The following is a 19,120-nucleotide window of genomic DNA, read 5'->3' as shown; positions in this document are numbered from 1 at the left end:
GTCAAATTTATAAAAATGCATCTTTTATGTTGAATTAATATATCCAGTAATTGTTAATACAAATAAAACAGTTTATGCTATTTTATACAATCTAGACATTTTTCCTAATAAATGTATTGTCAATTGTTATGGAGGAAACATCATTATACAATAATAAAACTTCGATATTTGAATACCAAATATTTTTTCAATAGTTATCACTTGTGGCAATCAAGAAAATATAGGGTGAGTTTCAAAATTTTACATAAACTTTATTTCATATTTTAGCTATTCTATCAACAAATAATGGTTATCACAGTTCACCTTTATGTTGTTTAACAGTGTTCATGAAAAGTGTCAAATTTAATTATAAATCAATTATAAAATGAAAAGTAAATTTGGCATTAAGAGTTATGAAACTAGTAGACTGGAGTTACTACTGAGCACCTAGAAACATCAACCTCAATGGAAAAAACTGATACTTTTTCAAGCAAGATCACAGTCTACAAAGATGTAATAAGTTACCAATTTATGCCAGAATGTCCACATACTTTCCAAGTGAATGATGTGAATGAGGAAGAGTAGGATCAAAAATGATTACTTGATAAAGTATAGGAACTGAGCTTGTAGCAATCACATCAAACCAACATCACAATTCCAAACTGACTTTTAACAAATAAGACTGTGGTAACTATGTTTGATAAATTTATTATCTATGGTTATTTGTTCTGCCTATCTATATGAGAGAAACAAGAAATGTTATGCTGCCCCCTAGTGTAATATTACTTTTGTAATATCAGAACTGCAGTGGTCAAAGAACATTACAAGGGAATCACATAGGATTTATTATTATAGATAGTTAAAAGAAATTCTAACCTTTCTTAAAGTTTCAGTTTCATTTAGTTTTATGAGTTCTGAAAGACAAATAAATTACTAGTTCTGAACATTTTCTTGTGATTTTCATCTGTTTATCTTCTAAAATATTTAGGGGCCAGCCTAAGGGAGGAGACCTGGTACATTACTGAGATAAGTATAAGTAAGGGTATCATGAGTAAACTGGGTGCTATGGCACAAATTGTTTTCAACCACCCAGAATGCACATGTAGCAACCTTAATGCCAATGTGATGGTATCAGGAGGGGAGGCCACTGGGAGATGGTGTAACCTCAGGAGCAGATTAGTGCCCTTGAAATGGAGGGCTAAGAAAATCCCTTTTCCCTTTTCTTCCATTTGAGGTTAGAAAAGCCCATCTATGAGGAAACACGCCCTCACCAGATACCAGATTGGCTGGCAGCCTGTCCTTGAACCTTCCAACCTCTGGGTCTGTGAGAAATAATTTCACGTTTTATATAAGACACTCAATCAATGATATTGTGTTACAGCAGCACAAATAGACTAAGACACTGAGAAAAAAACTAATATGGTTCAATATTAAAGGTTAGAATTATGTCATGTCCAGATATATTGAATTGAATGATAGAAATTCCAGTTAAAGAAAATAAATGATACAGCAAGAGATACTTGCAGTAATTACCACAACTTATTGCAGGATTCTATGGCAAATATTGTACAATACAATACTTATTTATTATCACATTTGATTTGCAAATTAGTTTTCTACATAGGTATCACCACAATTTTTCAATGTTAACATAACTGATAATGAAACAAGTGAATCTTACCAAGGTCTTAAAGCTAGGGACTAATCATAGTAGATGTCTCTTGTCTAATTAATTCCCTCTTTTTCTTACTAAACTAACATTGATTTATTGGAATTAGTATTGTGTTAGCTTAATAAACAATATTTTAATCTTTTCCTCCACTTAGGAATGGTTTTCTAAAACAGTTCTGAACAAAGAGATATAATCCAACATTATTGGGAAGAAATCATGCAAAGCAAACATTACTTTTTGTCCTTCCTCGGTATTCCTTTTTTCCCCTCATTTAATAGTGTAGATTTGATGGCTAAAATAGTGACTAAACTATAATTATAGGAAAATGCAAATAAAATCAGAGAATCTTTAGCCTTGACATCATCAAACCACTTAATATATCTAACTGCAGAATTCTTATATGAAAAATATATATATATATATGTGACTAAGACACATAATTTTTATTCTGGGTTTGGATTACAGGCAGTGATCTTCACTATTTACTAATATAGAGGTAGAGATAGGATTTGAGTTCAGATCTATCTGGTGATAGAGTATTTGGATTTTCAATCATTTTGTAAATAAAAGGGAAAGTACTTTAGACATTCTAAGTTGGATGCAAGAGCACAATTCTGTAGTGAAAGTACTCTCTACAGTGAAATCATTTTGTCCATACATTGAGTGTCTTCAACAAAAAGCATAGATTTGCTCAGCATCAAGTTTTGAAATGCTTATAATTTATATCTTTGCGTGTGCGTGCGTGTGTGTGTGTGTGTGTGCGCGTATGTGTGTGTGTGTGTGTGTGTGCGCGCGCGCGCCGGTGATACTGAGGATTGAACCCAGGACCTCATACACACTAACACACTAAATACATACTAGGCCAGCCCTCTATCATGGAGCTATGTGTCCAGCCCTAAATATCATGATCCTGCCATTCTGTCCTTGACCAGCACTAGAAAAAGAAAATTCTGACCACTACAGCCTTTCTTTTCTTCAACTAGTCTCCTGAGTAACTTATTATCCAAAATTTTCCTGCTTCTTATAACCTAGTTAAAGTACTTAGAAACTCTCAAGAGTACCACATTTTATCTCTAAATTTTCTCCAGACAAAATTTAACTACTCCACATTAATATTCTTTAGGTGTTTTCTGACTAAGGGACACATGTAATCTGATATGGATGGGTGATGGGATTTCATGTTTGTGTCTTCCAAATGCATATGCTAAAATTCTAACCCCCAGTGTGCTGTGTTAGAAGAGGGGCCTTGAGAAGGTAATGGTCATGAGAGTGCAACTCTCATGAAGGGGGTCTATGCTCTTACAAGAGACAGGACAACTTATCTCCTCTGTTCTCTAACATGTGAAGATACAGGCTTATCAGAATCAGGCATATCGTATTCTGTACCCTCAATGATGTTGATCACAAAGAAGCCCAGAACTCCCAAATTATCCTTCATTTCCTAAACTTCAATACCCATATGTTTAGGTTACATCCTCTTTTCTGACATAACTCTCTCTGTTTCCACATGTTCTAAAACTTTTGGTTTGTTTCCACTTGAATTCATAAGTTCCTATAATCAATCAATTTCCACAGCTTTAAGTTTTTTACTTAACCTCTTTGCTGAAAGTTTGTTTCTCTTGGAAACATGATTCCTGTGTATCTGTCTCGGGAGATGGAGGTGTTTATTTTTCCAAAATCCTCTATTAATGTGGTAATATGGGGCACGCATCCTCCATGTTGCACCTTGATGCTTCTCAATCATTCGCCTACCTCACTCATCCCTAAGTCCCTAGCTTTGAATATCATTTCCCTAAGTTTCCCATTTTCTTATCCTCTGATCACCTCCATTCTCTGATCATCTGTAACCTGGCTGTCCTTTCCATTAGCAGCCATCCATTCCATGGTCATATCTGAGAGAGAAAAGAGCAGCTGCTGAGAACTGTCTGTATTGAAAACGAGAGAGATGGTGTTCTCTTATTACACATGAACGGTTTCAGGGTACACTAACATCAAATGAGGTCATTGTATGATAGTGATAGAGACAAAAAAGACTATGCCTCAATCATGACTGATCACAGACAAAATATAACATCTGTTTTTGATATCAACTGTTTTTGTTACCCAACATCCCCATCTACCAGCCAACATGAGCAAAAGTAGATTTTCTACCGATAACAACTTTATATCCTCTCTGTTCCTTTTGCCTTCTTTTTAAAACGTCCTAAGAAACCAAGAGTAGAAGTGGCCTTTCTTTATCATAGTACAAAATCCAGAAATAATGATTTAATAATTTACCCACAGAATTACCTCACAAAATCCCAAATCCTGTAAAACTATTCTTCATGTCTTCTTCATGAGATGTTGCAAGGCTCCCCATGATGAACAATTTACCTCATTTCAGCAAACAGCAACATACTAATTAGGTTAATTAGAGTTGCAGTCCTGGCAATATTGGCTACTGGACATTAACATAATTCTGTATGTTTTTCATGAGAATATTCTGTTTATAAAATGTAAATTCTTTATTCTACATAACTTCATGTAAAGCCCATTTTTCTTAAATTTGGGATATCAAAATGTACACTTCTGAAATTGTATTGAAATATTTCTCTCATTTAGTGATATACTAACTTTCTTCAAGTACAATTAATGCATAATGAAGTAGAACTGATAAGAATAATTATGATTTTGCATAGCTATAGCAGTGTATAACATTGAATTTTGTGGAAGCGAGATTGAATTAGAGATAGGTTGTAATCAAGGCAAATATTTCAAATAATTCTCAATTTGATTATGAAGAAAAACAGAAAATGTTTATAATAAGCTCCATCAATTTTGAATCTATATAGTTATCAACATCAACTCACCTATTTCCTATAAAATCCAAATAGGATTCACATTTCCATCATTTAGCTGTCTTGCTGTAAAAATGGTATTATAAACTGATGCTCTGTATCAGAGTTTTCCAAATAAACAGAACCAATACTGTGTGTATGTGTGTATTTATTTTTAGGAATTAACTCAGTAACTGTAGGCCCTAGTAAATTTGAAATATGAAAGGCAGTTGGCAAGTTGGAAACTCAGGAGTTGAGACAGTAGTCTTTAGGAAAAATTTCCTCTTCAAGAAATTCTAATTATTGCTAAAAGAACTTTCAGCTGCTTGTGTAAGGTCAACTCATATTATAGAGGGTAATGGTCTTTAAAGTTAAAGTCACCTGATTCTAGTGGTTAGCTGCATCTCCCTCAAATACCTTCAAAGCAGCACCAAGATTAGTATTTGATGAAATAAACAGTTACTATTCTAGTTAAGACATGAAAGTAGCTCTCAGACTCAACTTAGCTCAATTTTCTAAAGCTATTAAGAACAAAAAATGTTATCTTATAGTTTGGACACAGGAATACCATCATAAGTAATTAGTATCAGAAAACTATTTTCATTCATTGAGAAAAGTATGTAACTTTCCTACAGTGGTGCCAAACCATTATGAAAGAGTTCAGGGTAGTACATCAGGTAATGGACTTTGTTTACTTTGACAACTAGGATTAAATTTTAATTATTTATTATCCCCACTTTATCTTACAGTGTGCTAGGAAGTGTACTATAATACATTTATAAAAATTAATGAATCCTTGCTAGCTGGAAACATTGTCATAAATATACTATATATTGCAAGGTTTTCTCAGATGCAATGGATAATTTAAAATAAAACACACCAAGCAATATCAGGCTAAAAGTTTTAGAAACTAAAAATAACAAAATTACACATCTTACTTTTAATAGTTAGCAATATAAAAATGTAATAATTAGGAATAATTTTATGAATTTTGGCTGCAGTATACCACAGAGGATACTTGCTATTTTTTTTTCTCAAAGGATTACTTAAATTCTTAACACACATAAATCTTCTTCAAAAGAACTATCACAGTCAACAGGGTCACTGGAGAAATCACTTCAACATTGTATTAATATCACAGATATAATTATTTATACCATTACCTTAAAATAAGATTTCTGATACCCATAATACTTTTTCACCTATGATACTTTTTGTGACCTACACATGTTTCAGTATAAATTAAAATTATATTCAAAAATTTAGAATTAGTCTTGAAAAAGACAAAAACAATAATACCCAAACCACCAATGGCTTGAATAAAAAGTCTGCGATTTTATTTTTATTTTGTTATTTATTAGTTTATTTATTTATTTTTGGTGGTGGGAATTGGATCCAGATCCTGGCACATCCTAAGCACATTCACTCTACCACTGAAATGTACTCCAATCCCAAATTTGCAATTTTAAATGAAAAGAAATCTATTATCCTCAAATCTCTAAGTGGTTCCTCTTATGCTAGCTTTTCTAGATATTTGATTTGGAGAATACTGTTAATGAGTTCAACTAATATATAGTAAATAGTTAAGGAAAGTGTGAATATGCTGAAAACTTTTGAAGACCGTTACCTTTTTGAAAGTTGGTACCTAAAGGTTATATTTTAAAAAATAAAAATACTTCTATATTCTCATAGGTAAACTTTGACTTTGACTTTAAGCCAGGAATAGTAACTTTAAGTTTCCTCATTGGTTGAGAAGGCAACATAAAAAAATTAAACATCTACATCGCAATAAAAAGCAGAGTAGAATAGTGGTAAATTATGAGGATAATTCCTTCAATGGCATCTAACCCCAAGTATTGTAAAACACAGTAAATACTGAACTCTTCCCAAGCTGTGTTTGATCCAGAATAGGACCTTCTGAAACCTTTGGATTAGATGGGCCTTGAAGCTTTTGCCCATCTGTATTTTGACTACAAACATAATTATACCCACCAACAGCCAAGAAGACACCAGTGCAGATCTAATAAGACAAGATAATATGTCACTATTTGAATTTCAGCTGTCTAGAATAAATATTTAATAAGCTATCAAAGGTATGTAGGAATCATGGGTATTAATTAACAACATTCCTCTTTAAAATATTGCCTACATTTTTGAGTCATGATTATAAAAGTCCAACTCTCTCAGAGTTTCTTTAACTTGAATAAGATGTTCTAAAAATGCATATGCTGTAAAATTTCACTTCACTAAAAAACAAATAGAGCAAAGAAGAAATGGCCCATTAAGTTCAGAAAAATGAGACAGAAGATAACTTTTAATACTGAAGTAAGAGTTTGAAAGAAACTTGGGAGAATATATAACAAGATATTATATGCACAAGTTCATAAAGTGGGGAATTTGGGGATATATTAAGATAGCACATTAATAATTCACCATCTTTCCTAAACTCCCTTGAGGCTGTTTATCCAATAATACTAATTTTTAACAACAACCAACAATCGGTCTTTTACCAATCATAATTGAGTTTGGGTAAGTGGAGAAACTTTTAAAATTACAATTTTTTAGAAAAGACTATGTATGATTGAAAAATATGAATAATATAACATTCTATAATGATAATTAAAACAAAAAGCCATATAGTATATTTCAAAAGCCTACCTAAATAAATTTGTAATTTCCTGTATACACAAAGGAAAACAATTTTCCTACTTTCTAAAATTAATACATAAGAAAATATCCTGAGTGACAAGAAACCCTACAAGCATGTCAAATATATTTTCAACAGAATCAAAATGAACAGGAGCATCACTGAATAAATCTTAGCACATAATATTTAGTATGTAATATATAGCACCTGTGGTGCCCATAATAGTGCCTTACAACTGAGGCACCTCAACAAAATCAAATAAACTAAATTACAAATATGTTGAGAACCAACTATTAACACTTTTTTCTTCCTAAATCTGGTAGTTCCTATACTGAAATTGGAGAAACGGGGCCTATATCAGACAGAACTTAGTGATGTTTACATATTTGAAGATAAGAAGTAAAACAAATTTAAATTCAAATTATTCTATAACTCTGGTACTATTCTTCCTTACCTGGAGGCAAATAGAAAAGTAAAATTCCTTTGACAAATAGATTAACCAATACAAATAGATTAACCAATATCTTAATCATATTATGATACTTATCCTTATGGATTCCAAAATTTGGATTATGTCAGGAAATTTGTATTATACTATTGACTCATTCTGTGACCTCAAAACTACCATTCAGTGAAATAAATGTAATGCTATTATATGAGAAACCAAAATGCTGATCAACAAACAGAATTAAGAAAATTAATAGTAACTTCCAAAAGTCCAAGGGCAAACCCCAAATTCTATATTACAAGTGATAGTGATTAGAAATAACTTATTCCATGCTAAATATATATTGCACATCTGGATAGCTGTTTTAAACTCTATTAATAAGGAAAACAAGCTTTTTGGCTCAATTGCAAGAAAAACTATATCTTAATGGGTCTATCCAAACAGCAGTTGCTTACACAGCAGTGGATTGAAAAAACTTAAAGAAAAATAATAAGAATACATGGAACATAAACTCTTTTCATAGTCATTAAACCTTATAACTTATCCAGAAATCCTGGGGCTACTTTGTTTCATAAAAAAGTAAAGCTATATCATAGATATGATACAATTTGTAATAGAAATCAGGATAAGACATTTCTAAATGGAGATTTATATATTTTTGCTTAAAATGGCCAAGTGGAATATATTTAAAAGTTCATGAATAAGTTCAAAATTAATAACAGTCTTAATCTTTAAATGTGCTTCTTTTTTTCAAGATTTTATGTATGGGTGATAGATGGAAAGGACTGCATAGTTTGATAATCTCCTTAATATGAGTGGCAGGATTGCATTCTGAATTTAGGACTTAACAATTAATCAACGTCACTGAAACCTGAGTTACACTGGTTATTTATGCAAGTAACATTTTATTCATGACAGAATACTGTATTAATAGATACATATTATCTTAATCTTATAAATTTGTGAAATTTTTTATAAAATACTTATTAATGTGAATTTAAAAATAAGTAAAATATTAATTATCTAGTAATTGAAAATAATTCAGTTTCTTAGGGTAAAATAGTTTTTTTAAGTTGTGCTTTCCTGAAATAAGAAAAAAACACTTAAATATGTTAAATACTTTTGAATTTAGTGTATATTTAAAAATGCAGCAATGTGAAGATTTTTTTTAAGGTAAAATTCAAGTATGTCAAAATCAAATATAAAATACAGTGGAAAAGTCTCATATTATTACTCCACAAATACATATGTTAAATACAATTGTTAAAACAATTGCACATGTGATTTTGTGCGTCAATTTTAAAATTTGAAAGTACAAATTATAAAAATTAAGTAAGAATTATGACATGCATAAATCCTTACTTAATTTTTTAAAAACATGACATGTATCTATTTTAAGTTAATATTTGTGCTTCTTATTAAGTTGTTAATTCAGACATTTGAGCTTCAATTTTCTATTTTTAATTGTTAGCAAGTTTTAACTTTCAACAAATCCTCACAACACCTTATGTGCTTTAAAATAGTACATTTTCAGGTAAGTATGGACAGCTCTTTTTCATATGTAAAATTATTCCTTGATGAATATTTCCCAATATGTTCTATAATTCTTAACAATCTCATTGTATTCAATAACAAAACTCATAAAAAATCTAGAAAACATACATATATATTATCAAGGAAAAAATAGTTTCAAACACAATTGGATCAGAATATAAAAATCTGTATAATTTCAGTCAGTATAAAGTCTTATACAGAAGAAATACAAACTTGGGCAGTTCATAAACAACTTGGAAGGACTATCATGAAAGTTCCTGTAAGTCTCTTTCATTATAACTAAGATAAATATGGTCAAGTATATTATCTATATCTGTTAATTCTGACATTTACCTACATTTCAATGTGTTCACCTCACATAACTGACTGCTGTTATCATCTGTTTTAACTAGGTTATACTGGCAAAATTAGACTTTAACTCATCTTTTGTCAATATGAGTGATAAAAAGAACTAGTCAACTTCAAGCATATGACAAAGAAGTCAGAATATGTAAACTCAACCATTGTTAGAAACCACAAGTTGACTTATAATCAAGATTAATAGCATCTTAATAAGAGGAGGTTGGGAGAATAACTATTTTTCTATCAACTCTAAGGTATGCTTTATCACCTGCACCATCACAGTAACTATGAAAATGAAGTCTCATTCAGTAAGTTTGTGTTTTCCCTCAGTGAAACTTGATTTTAAAAACAAACTTGTGTTTACTTTATCTAAATGAAAGTCTTTCCCCTCCCAATTCTGCCTTCCCTCTTAATTGAGCTCTCTGTCCAGAACAATTTTAATACTTTCTTTAACCTCTGCCTACTTTACATGATACTCCAATAATGAAGTCACCAGAAGAGTGACTTCATTACTTTCTTTTGTTCAGCAACAAAAACAACAACAGGCCACATCCAAAACATCAAAAGCATCAATCTTGCCCTGGTTTTTTGAGTCTTAAATGAACTGAAAAGAGGTAGATAATAAATTCAAGGGGAAAAGAATATATCAATTAATGCCAAAGTTCACTTAAAATTTTAGATGAGAATTTCTTATCCTTGAAAAAAACACACCACATTTTTTTTAAATTCATGTAGTAACACATTTTGAGATATATTTAGAAAATAGATTAAGAATACTGTATTTACTTTTTTTTTATTTGGTCCTTAAACTTCTATTCTGCGCATTCAGGCTAAGTAACCACTGTGTGAAAGTGGAGGAGAGGCTGCTTGCTAATAGACCCAGACTTAGTGAATTAAACCTTTGTATACTGCACCTTATTTTACTCTCTATAGTGTACTTCTTTTTTTTTTCTTTATGGATGTGTATATTTCTCTACACATACAAGTATATGAGAGTTGTCTGCAGGCTGGTTTTGTAGCCACTGGAATTTGGAAGGAATGAAGGAGATATCACCCAGCACTATTTCAGTGCTCAGCACATCTTCTCCCACCAATCAGGAGTGCTCTTTCTACTAGGATGCTGAAAGATGAAGCGCTGTGGTCTAGTGAGAACCTTCCAGCCACTGCATGGATTCTGTTTGTCTAACATGTTTTCTAATAATTCTAATTGTGATACAGCGATCGCCCTTCATGCTTATCCCCAACCTGTTTAGAATAACAAGCTGAAAGCTGACAGCATGGGTTTTGGAATCATTTTTAGTGTTAGCTTAGTACTGACAACTTCTCATGAGAGAAGTTTGCTGACAGTTGGTCCTTCAGGGAAGAGCCCCATTACAAACTCTTTCTGAGACCATCACTCAATCCCTCCACTTCCTCTATGCTACCAGCCACATGGCTCCCTGCCTCCATCAGAAACACACATCCTCATTCACCTTCAGCTTCCTAAATCAAAAGATGTTATGGGGTCACTTGGGGTTAGGGCTCCTTTCTTTTCAAAAAGATCCTGTTGACAAAACATGCTTCAAATAAGGAAAGATTGTGATCATCTTCAGCATTATGGAATGAGGTGGAGAGAGTCTGGAGCGTTATGGAAGTGTCAATCAAAGCCACGGATCATAGCTTTACTGAGATTCCTCTCTCTTTCTATCTCTAATTATCACCCCACTCCCATCAGGTAAACAAATTCATATATTATAAACCAAATTGAATAGCAGCACTTCCAAAACCTCTCAGTAGTCTCAATCCTCCAAATGTCCTCTTAGATGAGAGAGAGAGAGAGAGAGAGAGAGAGAGAGAGAGAGAGAGAGAGAGAGAGAAAGCGATTACCAGAGTTTTGTTCCCATTCTTGCTGAGAGGGCCCCGGAAAACTCCCTTGATGTTGCGAAAGTGTCCGTTGCTGAGATGCGTGGAGCTGATGACAATGTAGTAACACTCCATGGGGCAGCCGCCGCCTCCTCCACCGCAGCCGCCGCTTCCATGCACCCCGCGCCCGCAGCCGCAGCGCGTCAGAGCCCGGGGAGGGTGGGCTGGGGACCCGCCAGGAGGGCAAACGGCCGCCTCTCTTGCCTGCCCTGGGGAGACAGGATCTCTACACCCCTCTGCCGTGCGCGCGGAGGCTCCTCCGCCTCCGCATGCTCGCTGCGCTCTCCCTCTCAGTCTCTGTGAGTGTTTCTCTTCTAATTCGCGGTGGGACTATGAGCCCCACGGGAGGATCCTGGGAGGGGAGGGGTCCGAAGAGGCAGGACCAAGCCCAGGAGAAGTCAGTGCCCGCACGGCTGCTGAGCGGAGCCGGGCAGCGGGAGCCGCCCGCGCGGCAGTAGCAGCGGCGGCGGTGGCAGCATCCCCCGCGCTCGGCGCCCGCACTCGGAGTTGCTGCTGCTGGCAGGCATGAGTGTTATTATAGTGAGCGGCGTTGCCGGTCCATTGCACTGAGCCAATGGCAGGGAGCCACTGGGCTGATACTGAGAGCTGTCAGAGGAGTACATCTGTCACCCGCTGCCTCCCCCCGCCCTCCCCCGCCGCCGCTGGGACCCACGGCCGCGCCAGCCCTGGCGCGAGTGGGAGCGCCCCGCACAGCGCCGCGGCCGCACAGGGCCGGGGAGGCGACGGCCACCGCAGGCGGGCGGCACAGCGGCCCGCCGCCGAGAAGTGGGAGACTCCTGTAAGGTGCGGGCGGAGGGGAAAATGAAGAGACTGTGGTTTCTTGTCTACCAGTTGGGGTGGGGGTGGGGGCGAGGGGAAATAAATAAATTAATAATTCAATACCAAAGCCAATCGCTTCCAACTGCAGCGAATCCAGCCGCGGCTTCTCTCTCCCTCAAGATAATTGCTACCCGTGGGGGTTGGTTTATACGATTCTATTTGTTTTTAATATATATATATTTTTTTGGTTATGAAGATTGGTATCCTGTTCAGAATCTTAGAAAAAAGGAGAGGGAAGAAAATGTCCCCCACCCACCACCCCCACCCATTTATAGAAATCATAAGTGCTGATAGTCTGGGGGAGGGGAGTTGTGGCAATGTGAGTGGAAGTGGATAGAAGGTAAAAACAGGGAGTCCTGATTTATATGTTCCCTGTCCTGGCTTTCCCTTCATCCACCTCCTCTGGGAACGTTGGTTCTTCCTAAATTGCCAAAGCAGAGAGGAAAGGGATGCTTTGCGACACATGAAGCTGCAGCCACAAGCTTGCTTTGCATTTCTCTCTAGTTCTTCTCCCACTACAGAGAGTGCTAGTGAACAAAAGCGTTCGCCCTAGAAGCGACCTGAATGGAAAAATCTCCCGCACAGGAACTAATGGGTTTGTCATGGAAAGTAGGATATGGGGTCTGCTGCTTTCCTTGGAGACAAGACTATTGGGCTGAGCTTTAAGGGGTCAAGGCAGCCATCAGCCTGGTCGTGTCCTCCCACCCAGTGGATTCTCTCTTTGTGTAAGTTTAGCTCCTCTGAGGTGGTGGAGTGAGGGCATCCCATCAGGTACAAACACACCATAGATCTGCTACTACTGTACGACTCATTAAGCGGCACTTAAAAAGATCGATAATGGTCAGTGGGAGGCTGAGAGATGGTGCCTTCAATGGATTTACCTAAGGCTTTATTTTCCTTTTGCCTTGAAACGCTTAATTGGTTAAAGCAGATTCCAGACATTCTGATGCCCCTATGTCAGAGTAAACTGCAGTTTGTTACAAACTGTGTTTATCTTATTTATTTGGAGGTCAAAATGCAATACAGTCCCTTTTGTGCATCCTATATGGGAATCATTTTATGTAGCATGACCCTGCAAATCATAATATGGTCCTTAATAAAGATAACAGTTTGATTTCACTTTTTGAAGAAAGAAATAGAGAAGAGAAAGAGTCTTAATAAGAGAACCAGTATTCCTGTGAGTAAATTATAAATTATAGGTGATAGAACAGGGGAATGCTAGATTCATCAAAAGAAAAATTCTGCATGCATCATGCTTTAATCTAAAAAAAAGTTGATGTGAATTGATTAAAGCTCATTATAAAGTGCCAGAGTTATTTAGACTTACTTGGCTAAATTTTTCAGATATCCACTTGGGGGAGTCTGGAAGTCTTGAGAGAGAAGTGATAATTTACAAAACTTCTATACTCTGTAGAAGAGCTCACCCAATGATTTGTTAGAATTCAGTATGAACACAATTCTACTGGGGAAAAAAATTTCAATTGATCCCCACTAAATATTGCATGGAAATTAAATCAATTCCTGGCTCTTATCATTACAGATTTTTTTTTCTCTTTATATATTGAACACACAAGCATTATCTGCAAACATCACTTTGGGAAGAACTGCATGATTTTATGTCTTTTGAAATTTTGAAAACTCATTTATTAGACAGGAGAAAACATCTTTACTACTACTGAGCCACACCAAGGAGGTTCATAAGAAAATCGAAGAAGTATCCTATGTGAAAGGAAGATAATGTTGTTTTATGAGCGTGTTAGTTCGAATAATCTAAAGGGATTTTTTGAAGTATTTCTGAATACTTATAACTAGATGTTCAAATCTTTGTAGCAGGAAATCTCAACTTCCAATTCAGGAAAAAGGGAATACAGTTATAATCACTTATGTGGAAATCCATATTGTGTTTCTAGTGCCAAAGTTTTTATCTGTGTATCCTGTCTGTGTGTGTACATACACATACCAGATAAAAATACGCTTTAATGAAATCCCTTAGCAATCTCTGATAAAATTAAAAAGTTAGAGAAAAATATACCTATTCTACTTATTACTTTAATGATAAAGGGTGGCTTTTGGTCATATCTAATCCTATACATAAATGGTAACAAATATAACATAAATCGGCTATTAATCTATGTTACTAATTAAAAAAGAAAAGAGGAATTTTTGCATAAAATTTGTTATTTTTCTCTCTATATAAGGCAATCTACTTTAAAATTAACTAACACTAAATGTGATCTGCAATAGTCTATATCTAAACCTTGAACAAAGACATATTTTGGAAGAGACTTATTTTGTGCACCCTTATTCAAATTTAGAGGTCACAGCAATAATGGTCATTAAAATTAAATTACTGATTATGCTAAATGATAATCATTATGCTATTACCAAGTGAGCTCTGTTGCTAATAGACTCTTCATCACATCAACCTTAATGTTCAGAACAATAAGCCACCACCATGTAGAATCTGGTTTCTAACTTTAACTAAGAACTAATACAGACAATAGAACTCTTATATTTAAATACAAAAAGTACTCTTTTAAAAGTATTTTTGTAAAAAGAAAAAGAAAAAAGTAGGAAATGAGGACTTTCCCATCATCTCAGAGAAGAGATTTTTTTTCTGCAGCAATAAGTTAAAATCAGTAGCCAGTGATAAATTGTTGTGCCCTTCCATCTTGTTTTCATTTCTTTCTTTTTGTCTTGTTTTCAAGAGATTAAACATCACATGAATAATCATCTTTAAATTTCTTATTGTGTCATAAGCTTTTATGATCTCCATGATACATTCCTATTACATAATTCTGATATCTTTAAGACTGTTGATAACTGTTTTGATATGAATTATTTCTATAAATCATGCCACCTTAATTTTATGAATAAAGTTTTTATATGTGTAATTTGGAAATCATTTAATATATAGCTTCTTATTATAAATATGTAGAATCAAGATTTTTAATCAGTCATTTAATATTTTTGTAGAATAATGATAGATCACATGCTCAATTTGTAACTCTACAACTGAAAATATGATTAAAATTTGAAGTATAAAAGTGTCATCAGTCTAAAAATTTACAGTTCATTTTTGCCTCCACTCACTTCAATTTTGTCCTTTATACAATTGTATTTCAAATCAAGATCCTTTGCTTTGTGTTTATATTTGTAAACTCCACTCTTTGCTCCTCATTTTGCTTTGCATAACCAAATATCGATATTATGTTCATGCTTAGTAATTAACCATCGCTCCTCATCTGTTCTGGAATCACACAAGATTTCAGGACAATGTGGTTTTAATATGTAAAACCAAGTTCATACCCCCTTTCCCAGAGGAGTACCTGGAACCCAGGGTCTTGAATCCTAACCCTAATCCATTCAGGCCAGTTCTTTCTGAGTGAGGTAAATCTTCCCTGAGATTGCCTACTGATGTGTGATTCCACATGCTATAACCTCCAGATGTCTGGACTTTCTACACCCTGTCATAGCAATCTCGTGTTACTTTTGTTATGTTTGTCCATATAACTCCCCAACATTCACTGAATGACCCCAAAATTAGAATGACTTCTAGGTTCCAGTGACTCAGCATTCCCTGAGCTTGTGTGAACTAAGTTTTTAATCTATTCGAGTACTATCTTAGAAAAACAACCAACCAAGTAAAATGCATATCCTGGTGTTTTTTAAATGTGTTTGTGATGCATTTTTAGTTGTCATTGAGTTCAATATTGAGATTCAAAATTTTTCTTTTCAATACTATAGTAATCTTAAAAAAAAAGGATATTTTAGATCCTCTATATGCCCATAAGGCTAGATAATTTGTAACTAAATTCTACCTGTCTATATTTTTGGTTTCCACTTATGTTTATTATCATATTGGTACTAAGTATTAATTTATATTATTTTGTGCTAATGAGGAAAAATCTTAGAATTTAATATATAAGAGATTAGTTTGCTCTAAGATAAGGTCAAGAAATATTAAGGCATGCTGATTTGATAGTGTTGCATAGTTAAATTGTTGCAAAGTTATAGAATGCTTCACCATAGAACCAGTAACCATAAACTTAATGCATGCTGAGATCAGTATTGACACACAAACACTCATAAACAAATTCATGTTTGAGATAGGGTTTGATTTCAGTAATGCAACATCATCTGTTGTATTAAATTAAGATCGTAAATTTGGATATTCTGCCTGTTGTATTTTCATTTGATTTCTATTTTTTTTGTTTTGTGTTTACATAGTGCTATAAGCATATGGGGTGGCATAATTAGTTTGATGCTAGCATATTTAAGTAAAATTATGCCACAAGTAAACATTTTCTGTGCTAGGGAATCTTTTAAAAAGGATCTATATGTATTCAAGTATGAGAAAGACTGGTATATACTAGTAATGAAAAATGTATTGAATAACTAGTACTAACCTTACCTTCAGGTGATAATAATGGTAATGTATAACTTAAGTGACTATGGCAATTTGTAAGGTATTTATTAGATTACTATTACCTAAAAGTAACCCTATATCCATGTTCCTGTTTCTGTACTACAATTCTACTGTGTTGAAATGTGGGACTTGTTACAAATGAAGACTATACTTTACAAATGCAATTCCCTATACATTTTAATAAGTGCTTTTAAAAAAAAGCCTCCACTATGAATGAAAACACACTGCCAATTAGCTGCATGAAATAATCCATCATGTGGCACCAATCATAAAATTAGAGATCTTACCAACTCAAAGGCATCTTAGAATCAATGAAGTTTAGAAACTGTACTTGGGTAAATACTATCACAAGTAGCACCTTACTCCAAACCACTTTAAGGCATCTCCAACTAAAGCAACTTTGTCAGAGATTAATAATGACTTAAACTCTCTTAACTTCAGTTAATTAACCTGTAAAAGAAAGGGCATAAGCAAGACCTTATCCTGTATGTTTTCAAGCTTTAATTTCTTATTTTGAGAAAATATGCTTACAGCTGATATTGATCAGTCCAGACAGAGGAGAACAATAACTTAACATTACTTGAGAATGTAAGTCTTGATAGCTGGTGGAAATAGGGGAACTATGAAAATAGATAAATCAATGAATTATAAAAATCATGAGAGAAATTTCAAAATTTTCTTTGGTTCAATCTTAAGTGAATGAAAGAATTTATATTATGCAGTTCTTTCACGTCTTAAAAAAATGATTGCCTGTTGTTCTATATAATATATTTAGCTGATATGGATATTGATATTCTCAAAATATGTTTTTCCCCTCTTACTTTTCAATTCTAGTAAGTAGTTTTGGGATAAGTGCCAAAATAATGCAAATTTAAGAGCCAAAATTGTATTTCTAATATGTTGCCAAAGAAATTAATGTAATTGGATGACACACAACTAAATTAACAAAAGAAAAAACATTGAAATATACTATTATAAATACTAAAAGAACAAACAATTATTACATTCCTGCCTTACAGCTTTTTGAAAGCAATCTGGCAATATAAATCAAAATTAAAATTGCATATAAATTTTTACTTATTGTATTCCTGGGACATGGTACAGAGAAGTACTAGTATATAATGATATTTACAAGACAGTTTTTATACATCAGCATTCAATTGTGCATAGTTATAAAAATTGAAAACAAGGGAAATGATCATCAATAAGGCAAAAGATACAAAAATTGTGTTATATCCTTTGATGCATCTGGTAAATAATAAAGCAAATCCATACTTATTGATTTGGTAGGATTATCTAGTTGTTTTATTATATAAAATGGTAAGGTTGACAGAACAAAGAGTATAAAATATGATTTGGTTGGTTTGTATAAAAACAAGAGCAAGTATATATTTTGTAAGAGAACTAACAGGCATAAATATAGATAGGAAAACACATGTTGTTTACATGGGATTTTTAGTGTCAGGTAATGAGCTCGATAAAAGTAACAAAAAAGAAAGAGAAAGCTAGAAGAAGGGAAGGAAAAAAGATAAGCCTGACTTGCAGAAACATACAAACACGGATCTGGATAAAAGCAAAGAAAAGTAGAAGAAATTATGGAGATGTAATTGGGAAGGAGAAAGGAAGATTCAGATATCTTCTCTACTTCTCAGTATGTGAATAACTGATTGTATGTTAAAACAAGCAGAATATTTAGAAATATTGAAATGAAAGCAATTGGTCTAAGATGGAAGAGGAAAGGGGAAGTAGGAACAATGTAGGGAAATACTTTGGAGCTACAGTTGTTGTGATTGACTGATAAATAGGGTGTTACATCATAGACTAATGAAATATTTCTGAGAATCTTGACCCTCGCAAAGGAGGGATTGCTGATGGAGTTTATTGAGATGGGAAAGTATGGAAAAAAGTAAACCAGGGAAAAACTAACATTTAGATTTTGGTTTTAGTAATATTTGGATTCCTTTTATACATGTAAATACAGACAGTGGAGATGGCCAGTCTGGAGTCAGGAACAGATATTCATTTCAAAGTGAGGGGCATATCAGTTCCATTTAAAAACTAGAGCTGGATGAGGTAGATGATACCTCATTTGAATAAAAACTCTTAGCTCAAGGTTTACCACAAGAACACAAAAAATGAGAAGCCAAAGAAGATTTTAGAACCAAGAGTTTAAAGCTGGGTGTGGTGCTTCATGCCTATAATTTCATCTAGTGGGGGAGGCTGAATAAGGAGAATTGCAATTTTGAGGCCATCCTGGACAACTTAATGAGACCTTGTCTCAAAATAAAAAGAATTAAAAAAAAAAAAAAAGAGGCCTAGGGAGTGAAACTTCTTGGTAAAGAGTCCCTGCTTTGATCTTCAGTACCACGAAATATGAATAAATAGTTAAATAAAAATATTAAAACTGAGACATTGGAATGCATCAGAAATCATTCCCTCCAAAATAAGGATTGATATTAAGGAGACAGTGTTCAAAGGTAAGGAATGTTAG

At 34.0% G+C, this 19,120-nt stretch overlaps 2 protein-coding genes across 8 annotated transcripts in view; one reads left to right on the top strand and one right to left on the bottom strand.

The window, feature by feature from the left end:
- Znf804a (zinc finger protein 804A) overlaps positions 1 to 11,997 on the bottom strand; it is a 295,981-nt gene extending 283,984 nt beyond the window's left edge. Inside the window, exon 1 of the mRNA XM_005324399.4 lies at positions 11,325 to 11,997. Within this exon, the coding sequence (XP_005324456.1) occupies positions 11,325 to 11,435 (111 nt within the window). The 5' untranslated portion in view covers positions 11,436 to 11,997. The remainder of the gene's footprint in view (positions 1 to 11,324) is intronic.
- LOC120893075 (uncharacterized) overlaps positions 11,337 to 19,120 on the top strand; it is a 40,927-nt gene continuing 33,143 nt past the window's right edge. For 6 of the 7 annotated variants that reach the window (XR_013424193.1, XR_005738035.2, XR_013424194.1 and 3 more), the window contains exon 1: positions 11,337 to 12,164. Coding sequence is in view for 1 of the 7 variants with exons in the window: in XM_078017710.1 (XP_077873836.1) it covers positions 11,935 to 12,164 (230 nt within the window). In the remaining 6 variants the exon portion in view is untranslated. The remainder of the gene's footprint in view (positions 12,165 to 19,120) is intronic. The other variant, XM_078017710.1, reaches the window with a different exon arrangement.

Source organism: Ictidomys tridecemlineatus, chromosome 7 (assembly GCF_052094955.1).
Source record: "Ictidomys tridecemlineatus isolate mIctTri1 chromosome 7, mIctTri1.hap1, whole genome shotgun sequence".
In the NCBI taxonomy this organism is placed as follows: Eukaryota; Metazoa; Chordata; class Mammalia; order Rodentia; family Sciuridae; genus Ictidomys; species Ictidomys tridecemlineatus.
This window is presented reverse-complemented; position numbering and strand designations above follow the sequence as displayed.